Genomic DNA, 11,331 nt, shown 5'->3' on the forward strand with positions numbered 1-11,331 from the left:
AGATTATTTATATAGAATCAAATATTCAACAATAAGTATTTTTGAATCGTATCGAGCATTTTTTAATAGTTTAGTTTAAGGTAAAACTAACAACTGTAAAGCTCAACCATTTAAAATAATTTTAAAAACTTTTTATAACAGGGAATTAAATTTTGCAGGATTTTTGTAAAAGAATTTACAAAAATTAATGAAAATTTTAATTACTTTACTTAAAATAGGGGAAAACACTGCAATAATGGCATACATTTGACTTTAAGTTTGAATAACCGTTAAACCTGTCGGTTTATCAAAAAATGTTATGAGACGTTTTTTGTAGAGCGTCTAATTATTAAGGGTTGCGATTTTAACAGGCATCTTTTCACAACCCTCCGGTGGTATTAAGGCGGAGCCTGTTAAAAAAGTAAGTAGATTTTTTTGAATCAGTCTAATGCATAACCATAAGTATATGCATATGCATGTCAGTAAATAATTACATATATTTAANGAATAAATTAGTAAAAAAGCTCAACTCGATTCAAAAATACCTATTGTTGAACATTTCCTGAAAACCTTAGATTCTACATAAATAATCTTCCGAAACAAAGCCTATTTACAGTTTCTTTATTGTTCTTTTAGAAGATTATTTATATAGAATCAAATATTCAACAATAAGTATTTTTGAATCGAATCGAACATTTTTTAATAGTTTAGTTTAAGGTAGAACTAACAACTGTAAAGCTCAACCATTTAAAATAATTTTAATAACTTTTTATAACAGGGAATTAAATTTTGCAGGATTTTTGTAAAAGAATTTACAAAAATTAATGACAATTTTAATTACTTTACTTAAAATAGGAGAAAAAACTGCAATAATGGCATAAATTTGACTTTAAGTTTGAATAACCGTTAAACCTGTTGGCTTATCAAAAAATGTTATGAGACGTTTTTTGTAGAGCGTCTATTTTCCTACAAAAATATGTATCGATTTTTTTTAGTTCGATAATTCATAGCCGAGACAACAAGTTCCAATGTTGTAGAAAATTTTTTTCTATGTCATTTGTATGGAAAACAGAATTCCGCGATGCGCGACCTTTTAAACTCAATATTAAGGGTTGCGATTTTAACAGGCATCTTTTCACAACACCCCTGCGGTATTAAAGCGGAGCCTGTTAAAAAAGTAAGTAGATTTTTTTGAATCAGTCTAATGCACAACCATAAGTATATGCATATGCATGTCAGTAAATAATTACATATATTTAAGTATACCATCGCCAGTTGTAAGCCATGAAGTAATTTAATACAAAACAATATTTTTTTTAAGCTTTAAGCAGATGCACATAGCGTTCATTTACTTCAGCGTAAGCTTAGCGTATAATACAATACATTCGTACACAAAGGAAATAGTGCGGTGCGTACAACCTACAATTTCAAGTGTTGGTAGTAGGTATGTATGTGTGGAATTTCCCTACCATTGTAAAGCAGAATGGAATCGGTCTACTAGAGAATTTATAACCATGTCTAGTGNAAGCTTTAAGCAGATGCACATAGCGTTCATTTACTTCAGCGTAAGCTTAGCGTATAATACAATACATTCGTAAACAAAGGAAATAGTGCGGTGCGTACAACCTACAATTTCAAGTGTTGGTAGTAGGTATGTATGTGTGGAATTTCCCTACCATTGTAAAGCAGAATGGAATCGGTCTACTAGAGAATTTATAACCATGTCTAGTGCGCGTTAATTCTCTTTTGCATGCTAGCAATTGGCGAATTTAACAAGACGATGTCCTACGAAGGGTAAATTGCCCCCGTTGTATCCCCTATTCAATAGTTCCGGACCAGCTCTAAAATCGACTGACGAAAAAAGTATGTGAGTGTGCAGAAATAAATGCTTACTGTTAGATTCAAGAAGATCCCAAGATATTACAATGAAATTTTTGTTTTGTATTGCCAAGCTATGAAAAAGCATCTGTGAAGTGCAGAGTGAAAACGCAATTTGAACGAAAAAATCCGCAAGTAAGTATCTAGTTAAAGTAAACATGATCCCCGCTGCATATCTTTTTGGAAAATGGAAAAAGCAACAAAGTCTAACCGGTAGGAGTTATAGCTCCTATTTCGGAGACAACCACATCTCCTCATCGAACTTCTTTTTTCTAGACTTTCAGCAGGGATCGAACCCGCATCATCGATGTGTAAAGCCAGCAAACCTAACCACTGAGCTATGCACACCCCGTTAGGTGTTGTTGCGAATGCCTACTATCGTGTTGTATTCGTCCCTACCTACAAGTCTGAACTTTGTTATCTTTATGATGCGTTTTCACTGTCGCACCGTGTAATCCGTAAAAAATCAGCGTTGTAATTTTTCGCTAATGCATACGGTTGCTTGAAGTAGCCTTTTCACTACGTTGTAACTTCAATAATGCTCAAACATTTGCGTAGTCACGTTCTAATCTGTCGGTTGCAGGCCCTGTTTCAATGCTTAGGGTCGCTATCTTTCTACTCTATCTATTTGTTAACTTCATCCCCATAGAATGGTTCGGAAGCCTGTAGTACTTCCTTTTCAAAAAATTTTGGCATAAATTGATCTTTCAGGTTTGGACTCAAGATTGCGGAGTCCTCAAACAAGACTAACGCCTTACGCGAGACAAACTGACTCATACAGATACAAAATATATAATTACCTCGAATTATGCCATGGGAATCTTCTAAAACTAATGGTGACTTGGTCTCTTCCAAAAAATGTTGTCGTTCCACGGTGCAAAATCTGTTGGATGTTACACTCAACCCTATGAAAAGGAATTTTTTTGCCTTCTTGTCCTTGTCTAGCTCATGCATTTCGTAATATTGTCGTTTTAAACAACCATATGATTTTCAGGGCAACCATCTCCCCTGATAAACCTTCACAGCGCAGAGAACGTGCATTCCAAGAGTGTGACACTTTAAGAAACGAACACGAAATTTTCGCACCCTTTGCATTTTTTGCATTTATTTTTTAAGTGCAGTTTAAATATATGAACTATCGGTAAGGGTAAGATGCCCAAACTAGTGGCATATGCAGACGACATGCCGTAGAAGTAACTGGGAAGTACCTAGACATTATCAGTAATGTAATGAACAACGCCTTGAAAGTCATTGACCAATAGGCATCTAGTGCGGGGTTACGGGTTAAAGCAGACAAAACAGGCATTATACTCTTCACATGTATGTGCAGCTTGGTAGCATTGAGCTGTCAATTAAATACCACAAACATTATTTGGGTGTGGTCTAGGACAGTAAACTGCTGTGGAAACGCAATGTTGAGGAAAGGTGAAGAAACCAAGTAACGCCCTTTACGCACGAAAAATAATGCTGGGAGTCACTTTGGGTCTGTTACCTGCCCTAATGCGTTGGTGCTACACAGCAATACTCAGACCAGTACTGCTCTATGGCGCTTTGGCAAGGTGGAATGGCGTAAACAAATTCTCATACCTCGGGCCAAGGAAGAAGGTTCAGTGCCTCGCGGAACTAAGCATCTCCGGAGCACTGAGGTCCACTCCAACGGCTGCTCATGAAAAAATTCTCTGTAAAACCGTGCTGGTAAATCCGCAGGTATATATTTACGTTCATTATATGTACATTGTACATATGTACATACAAATTTACAATGCAAAAGTAAGTTTGAGTATTTAATAAAAACTACCGATTACTGCTCTGAAATATTGTTGGGATGTTCAAGCCATTCCAAAACGAGTTTACAACCAGTAAAGAGTATGTATGTATGTATGTTAAAAAGGACATACCCGCGATCAAGTTTGACGACGACATTGGGACTGAATTCGGGCCGATATTGATTCTTTATACTAATCAGGTATTAACTAGGTTTATATTTTGGAAGTTCTTTATTCAATAAATAGCTTCCACCATAATTTGTCACAGAAATATCCACTGAATACCAATCGACACAACTGTTTTGCATTTTTAGTACTTCCCTACCAAAAATAAAAAATAAAAGCGTTGTAAAAAATAAGAAAGACAATCGCTGTTCTCATTCCACTCAACTGCCCGCACTCAAAAATGAATGGAATTGCTTTGTACTTACGTTGAATTATCACAACTGGCTGTTGAACCATTGGCTGCGTGGTGGCTGACGCATTCGACGTGTAAGTCTGATGTGGTGGCGGTATACCACCACCCATGCTGGTTGCTCCATAGTGCGGGTTGCCGCCAAAGGTGTGTTGAGCGCCAATTCCGCCGCCGGCTGCTGTTGCTGCTGCGCCTGTTGCTTTTGTGCTGCTATATTGCTGTTGTTGCTGCTGCTGCTGCTGCATCTGCGCGGCGCCACTGGGCGTAGGTAAAACTTGCACTGGGGGATATGGTGCTGCATGAGTGGCTTGATCATAGGATGGCGGTGCGGCTGGTGACTGTTCGGTATAGCCGCTATGTGTGGCCTCTTGCATCTCGACTGGCATGCGCGGATAGTTGCCGGGGTGGCCCGATTTCTCCATCACTAAGATGTTACAATTAGGAAACTTCCTCTATATTAGTGATCGACTTAATTAGTCGCAGTGTCTGAACTCAATCACTCGCTAATTTGAAACGAGTGCTTATTTTTAAATTGTGACACGTATACCACCGAATAATCGTTTTTCTTTTCGTTGCTTGTCGATTTGTTTATTGCGCTTCGCATCAACGTCACGACTTCGTTGTGAAATGTAATGTTATCGTTATATGTATGTAATAAATTTTATTACTCGTTTCGAAGTTTTGAAAATCGCGTGCGTTCCTCTACGTTGCCAACACTTGACTGTTTGCTGGTTTGCTTTGGGGCTATTGGCTTTTGCCGCTGTTGCTTCGGTGGTTGTGCTAATCATTCTGATTAAACGACCACTCTCGTCGATTCTCCATATATCGCACACGATCTTCAAAAGTGACACAACTCAAAATTTGGCATTTTTGAAATTATGCACTAAAAATGTACACAGAGCTCTTATTTACCTTTAAGCAAAAGCTGGAGCAAATTTTTGTTATAATTTTTGAAAAAACTAAAACCTTGCCCATATGATTAACATGTGCTACGAAATAGTTTTTCGCATTTTCCGAAGAGCGTATAATTTTGAGTACATACAAATATGTTTGTAGGAATCACTGAAATGGTGTTGCCAACTACACAGTTTGCTCAAAGCGAATTTATTTATACATGACTACTAGCTTTTGTCACCTCATTCGAGCTTATTTGCTGATAAGTTATCTATGTATATATGGGCTATGTAGTTAGTAACATGTTTATATTTGACTATTTTATTGGTAAGCAATATGAGTCACTATCTCCAACAGTTTTCCCTTTTCTGAAATTATAATGAGTTAGAGGTTGTCTGGACTTGTACTACATCGGACCATCCAACTTTTTTTCCGTATCCGATTTTATGAACAGTGAGTGGAAATTCTGAAAATATAATTTAACAAGTGAAGAAGTCTAAGCTCGGCGAAATTTTCTGTAAACTACAATGATAAGCAAGACTTTTTTCCCCGATTTGAAACAGTTTCAATAATGTGCTATTTCAGACTTATTGAAATAATTGGACTAAGTCTGGTGAAAATCAGTAAAGCGTTGACCGATATACACTTATGTAGTCAAAAGTGAGTGGTGCCGGTCCCATTTTTTTCAAAAAATCTATAATCTTATTTCTTGTTAAGAGAATGTTGTGAGAGTAAACTTGGAGTAAATTGGCGTAATTAGTTATTGGAATATCGGAGTTTCCGCATTCTGAAATTTACCGTTAGATGGGAAGTGGGCGTAAGTTTAGTCAAATTTCCCCAATTATGCAACGCTCCCGCAAAGAGCATGTCAGCCGTCCTCTGTGCCCGTGCAACCTTGCCTCTGGACTGAGTGTTGTTTAACGCAGGCCACCATATGGTGACCCCTTAGAAAAGGATGGGTCTTATCACAGCCGTGTACATTCAGTGTACTATATGTGATTTTAATCTCCATTTTTAAATGTTCCGCTTCCAGTCTAGTTTCATGTCTAAAATAAACCCAAGGTATTTAACCTCGGTTAAGAGAGTAAGTGCCGCTCGGTTTAAGGAGGGAGATTTTAATAAGGCCCTCCGCATATGGCTCGTCTCGTCATCGGCGCGACATGTATTTTTCATGCAGCGGCGATGACGATACGCTTACGGTCCGCATACAATGCGATTATCTATCGCCAAGAACGAGTTGTCGAGCAGCAATGATGTGGAATTTCATTTATTAAATTATCTTAGTTAAAATATAATTTACAAAAAAGTTCAAAATGGAAACAGAATTTATTAATAAATTAGTCCTCGGAAATTTGAAGGCTTGCTTTGAATTAAAGCTTAGTCTTTTGGCTACACGTCTTTGGTAAACCTTTTCGATTCGGGTAACGCGTTTTGACGCAATAACCCAAAATCATTGTACAAATAACCGAACCGTACCCTTTGCGGGAGCTCGTCGGCGAAGTTTACACATTTTATACTGAAATTAATTAATAATTTAGTGGCCAGAAATTTAAAATCATTGTTTTAAATTAAATTTCGATTTTTTGTGTAGTATGCCGCATACTGTATGCGTATATCAAAACTTTTTGATTTAGGTCACGCGTTTGGACACAATAACCCAAAATCAAATTACAAATAACGGTCCCCATTTATGTACAGATCGGTTAGATCTCTATTTGAATATTCCTGTAAATTATTATTATATAGGATCGCGCGATTTTCGATTAACGCATTTTTGTATCAAAACTTTTAAACACTCCGAAAAACATAAACAAACTGCAAGCGTGCTATCGTACGTGACGACAAGCAACCGACAATGCTGTACCTTTACCCTTATATAAGTAAAGTGTTTAAATTTACTTTGGTCTTCATTTTTGCCTTTTTTTGTGCGCATCTTTGTTTTTGTTTTTATTTTTACCTTTGCCTTTATACCTTTCTTTATCTATGTACGTACTCACCTTTACTTTCGTTCTTGTGTTGGTCTTTTTCTAAGCGTTATTCTTTAATCTTATATTAGCAAAAAGCACTTGTTTCAGTGCAACCATTTCCGTTGCACCATTGTCGTTGCATCATTTCCGTTGCACCATTTCCATGTGCAATTTCCGTTGAATTTGCCAATTTACAAACAAATTAAAAGTTTGCAATTTTACGTGTAAAAATATAAGTTCTGAGAATAAAAACAAGGTAATAGGTGGCACGCTGAGTAATCGTTTCTAAGTAAGTCAAGTCAAGTCTAAGTCTTGCATAACCCAGCTTTAAGACGTTTTTTACGTTAAAATATATAAGTTATAATTGAATGAATAAAAAAAATTTAATGGAAAAGTCCACCGGCAGTGGGACTCGATCCCATGACCTTGCTGATCGTTAATCTGAATTACTGCCATCTCTCAAGCCACAATTTTGATCAGGTCAGCTGCGCCGTTAATCGGGATCAACGTTGCCGTCTGTCTATGCTTTAACGGCAGTCTCAAGAAGAGCTAGATTCGCCATGTTTGGGCCGTAGGGAGAGGGATGTTAGGCGATCTTATGCAAGTGGGCATACAAAAAGGTGGTTAGTGTCGTCGGGCCATCTGGCTTCTTATTGAAATTGGACTGTACAGTTAACCTGCCACCATATCCAGAATAGAGTTGTGCCAAGTATCACCAGCCTCACGAAGTAACAGAGCTCTTCGTCTGCAATAGGTGGCGTTGGTCTCTGATGATGGAATTCGAGTTTGACGAAGGGTTTGACTTATTCTCGATGAATTGCCTATCTATAATAGAGTATATCTGCATATAATAGACAAGAGTATGTTGTGTTAACAATGTAGTCTTGTTAAGGTCGGTGAACCCCATTAAGTGTGCATTTGTTTGCTACTTTTTTCTGTTTTACTTGTAATCCAAAATAATTAGAACTTATTTTGCAGTATTGCTTTCTAAATTAAAGCTACAACTATTTTAAGCAGCCGTATTGTAATTTTAGTCATACTTTCCAACTAACAGCAAGTGTTTACTATAGGTTTATCCTGTTTTTTCTAATGTTGAAAATGGGGAACTATGATTATTATTTTTTGAATTCGTTACTTTTAGAATAACTCAACCGGTTTTAGAAAATAGGCGAATAATCGAATAAACCTAATGTAATGTAGCATGTTCATAGATACTAGACAAAAATGATTTCGTTCCGAATGAAACTTGTCCGATTATCGTTTTCTGGCTAAAATTGTTATTTCAGAATTATTTTGTGTGCGACTTTTGAGCATTTTTAATACATCCATATAAGCATGTAGTTAAAAATATAATTTTTTTTCTTTAGAGACTGATATTCTGCTAAAATATTGTACAAGTTCTAGTTAACCAAGTATTTAACGTTCAACCATTTACCGAAAGTGATCGCCACTTTTTAACGATCATACACACCCAAAAAAGCATTGCAGGTTGGACAGTAATGTTCCACATTTCGTGCGCACTGCGTACAATATAACATGCCAGCGCAAGGTATGCAGCTGTGGACAAAGAAATATTAGTATGAATACATAAATATTATTGAACTGTTAATAAATAATCCCACATACAGCATTCCAGCGAGAAGTAATGCGATGATGTGTGTCTTCGATGATGCTCGATATTCCAGACGCGAGTTGACCTGCTTTGAACAATTGGGGCAGGTTAAACTGCAAGGAATGGGGCCAATTGGTGTTGACATGGTTTTCCAGTTAATGGATCAATAGTTAAGTGATCTGTAAATAGTAAAGAAATTTGAAGGTAATATACTATTAATGTATGTATGTATATTAGGGTGCTTTTTTGCGGCATTTGTTTTTCACTGCTACCTCGAAATTTTGTGGAAAAGACCTAAAAAAAAACTCCCTGAAAATCTAAACCCTTATTATTAAGATTAAATACTCGCCCAAGGCGTGCAAAGATTTGCCATACAAAATACGCGTAAACGTTGATTGTTTTTCTTTATAATTCTATAGCACAGAGGCATTTTATGGTGTAATCATGGTCAATGATGGGTTTTCTACTTGAATGTGGTTGTTGTAATTTAGCATTTTTCTACTAACAACAATCTTTACACTGTGGATGTAGAAACAGCGGAGCAACCTCGAATTTCGTTTTGTTTTTATATTTTCCCGTACTGGCGCGTCCGTTACCAAAAACCTTATTCATTGTTATAACTAGTAGGCAGAATATTTGAAATCCATATAGGTTTCAGTTTTAAAGCAAGATTATTAACTTCTTTTAAAAAATAAAACCATTAGCCCCCGACAAATCGAATTTAAAATTTTATTTGTGTTCGAAATTAGTCGCGTCCGTAACCGTGGGAAAAATTCAATCAAAAAATACACCAACAACTTCTTCCAGCAAGGCATACGCTGGGTTTCCCTTTCCTTGCACTTTTAGATTTAGCTCATTTCGATATTATATCTGAAGAGGAGTTGAGTTTTTGTAGCCACTCAAATTCGAGGTGGACAATGCATTTTTCATAGAGGAACACCTTTATTTCACTGAAGCACAAAGCAAGCCGTCTCAATGCATTTCCTCTAGAAAGCCGACGCACTTTATTGTGCAGATGTAGTTCAGAGCGAGCCGCAGATAGCCGACACCTGGTCTAAGTCTAAGCTATGCAAAAATGTTCCAAATATTTTAGGTATTAAATGTTTTCATTGGTTTTCATATATCGACTGACATCTTATTGAGGTTGCTTATTCGTTGAAAAAATATTAAAATGCAACACACTAGAAGCTTGTAACCTAACCTTTTTTGCTAATATCATCTTCCATTATATCTTGTATTCTAACTCACCTGACGTTATAATTAATTTTTTGTTAAACTTCAATAAAAAAGAAACATAATTCGAGTATTTATAGGGAAAAATCTTTCACGTCCGTAATGAGAAATAGAAGACATTCTTTGACCTTCAATTCCACATTCAAAGAAAATAATTTTTTCTCCAAACATCGCTAAATTTGGAATATTTTTACATGCGCTAAAAAATCAACTTTTTTGTCGCGTCCGTACCGTTTTTTATTTGCTTGTATCTGTGTACTTAACTGTTTATACTTCCAAAAAATTTTGTTGAATGTAGCAACTTCCCAGTGTTTTGTAAAAGTTGTAATATACATACGATCTTTTACTTCTCTTCCTATTTTAAGCTTAGTTAAACCCGTGCGAATGTCGGTTTCGTAACCCAGCATATGCTCATATGCATGTACATTAGGGTGCCCATCGAAAAAGTTTTTTTTTTTGAAACTGCACGACCCTACCTCCTAATTGTATTCGTTTTAATGGGAAATATTATTGCCTATTTCTATAGATTTTTCAAAGGTCATTTAGAGAAATGCAAACTCAAATTGAACAGGTTGCAACAGCAACTATACAACAAGTAATTTTTAAGCAAAAAACAAAATCGGCTTCAATTCTCATATAAAAAATATCTCATAAAAAAAAATATATATATATATATTTCATGATTCAATGACCGGATCAAAGCCATATTAGTATGGAACCAGCTCTGAGACACTACCTTTCCGATGCAAAAAGAATTATCGAAAGCGGTTGACGTGGTCCAAAGTTATGCGGTTAAAAATAGGGAAATTTTTAACTGATCATAAAAACTCTACTCTTCTACACAAAAATATCTTTCTAACGGTGTTCTTGGTTTTAAAATCGATCCGGGGCAACGAAGGCGGAAAAATGTATGTTAGCGTATTAATATATAGATTTGTGCCAGTTACCAAGTATAAGATAGTCCGTAAATTTCACAAAAGAGGAAATAAATTTACTTTCTTCAAAAACATTTTAAAAGTTTTCTCACTTATGGCGTTCAAAATATGAGCTTCTACTAAAATTATTCACCAATAAATTTTTGAAGTAGGCAAGCACTGAGACGGTACCGAAAACAAATTTTTTTTTGTGCCACCCCATACGGGGTATTCTTTTTTGCGGATACGAGATATTGCGCTCCAAGGGAAATTTTTAATCTAGGTATGTATGTAGGTATGCTGCTTTAAAAATATAAAATTCTTACCAAAATATCTCAATTAATACTTTTTAAAAACCAAAATTCCAGCAACTATGTTCACCTAACGAAATTTGCGACTCAAATACGTCGTCCGCCTTGAACGCCTCGAAACACTTTAGTTGGTGTCGTAGAATAGATATTTGGTGCCAGCAAATAGTACATACATCAGCGGTTGTAACAGCGAAGTACTGTACCCATAAGTACATATGTACGCCCTTCAATAAATGCGCTTATTAAAAAAAAAAAGTTATAACAACTAAATGCAAAATTGCACGCAAGGTTATGCATGCGTGTTGTACAGTAAAATTATACTACATTTTAAAATATATCATCTTATCTTTGAATGTCATCTC

General features: G+C 36.0%; 2 protein-coding genes across 3 annotated transcripts; both read right to left on the reverse strand.

Moving 5' to 3' along the window:
- Positions 1 to 3,918: 3,918 nt before the first annotated feature.
- On the reverse strand, positions 3,919 to 4,805 carry LOC108376123 (CUGBP Elav-like family member 3). 2 transcript variants are annotated; one of them, XM_017632307.1, is made up of 3 exons: positions 4,508 to 4,805; positions 4,055 to 4,470; positions 3,919 to 3,944 (listed from the first exon to the last, which is right to left on the reverse strand). In XM_017632307.1, exons 2-3 carry the CDS (start codon positions 4,458 to 4,460, stop codon positions 3,934 to 3,936), a joined length of 417 nt encoding a protein of 138 aa, XP_017487796.1. In that variant the 5' UTR covers positions 4,461 to 4,470; positions 4,508 to 4,805; the 3' UTR covers positions 3,919 to 3,933. The 2 variants fall into 2 exon arrangements, with proteins under 2 accessions (XP_017487796.1, XP_017487795.1); XM_017632306.1 differs by having other exon boundaries at positions 4,055 to 4,802.
- Positions 4,806 to 8,014: 3,209 nt separating this feature from the next.
- Positions 8,015 to 11,100, reverse strand: LOC108376124 (lipopolysaccharide-induced tumor necrosis factor-alpha factor-like). The gene is made up of 3 exons (XM_017632308.1): positions 10,985 to 11,100; positions 8,526 to 8,690; positions 8,015 to 8,456 (listed from the first exon to the last, which is right to left on the reverse strand). Exons 2-3 carry the CDS (start codon positions 8,654 to 8,656, stop codon positions 8,354 to 8,356), a joined length of 234 nt encoding a protein of 77 aa, XP_017487797.1. The 5' UTR covers positions 8,657 to 8,690; positions 10,985 to 11,100; the 3' UTR covers positions 8,015 to 8,353.
- Between the last annotated feature and the right edge of the window lie 231 nt (positions 11,101 to 11,331).

Source organism: Rhagoletis zephyria, unplaced genomic scaffold (genome assembly GCF_001687245.7).
Source record: "Rhagoletis zephyria isolate East Lansing unplaced genomic scaffold, Rhagoletis_zephyria_1.1 Rzeph_scaffold_09918, whole genome shotgun sequence".
Lineage (NCBI taxonomy): Eukaryota > Metazoa > Arthropoda > Insecta > Diptera > Tephritidae > Rhagoletis > Rhagoletis zephyria.

Coding starts and splice junctions, on each gene's coding strand:
- LOC108376124 (XM_017632308.1), bottom strand. CDS start 8,656: ATGTCAACACCAATTGGCCCCATTCCTTGCAGTTTAACCTGCCCCAAT. Junction 8,457..8,525: donor TTACTTCTCGCTGGAATGCT/GTATGTGGGATT, acceptor CTTTGTCCACAG/CTGCATACCTTGCGCTGGCA.
- LOC108376123 (XM_017632307.1), bottom strand. CDS start 4,460: ATGGAGAAATCGGGCCACCCCGGCAACTATCCGCGCATGCCAGTCGAG.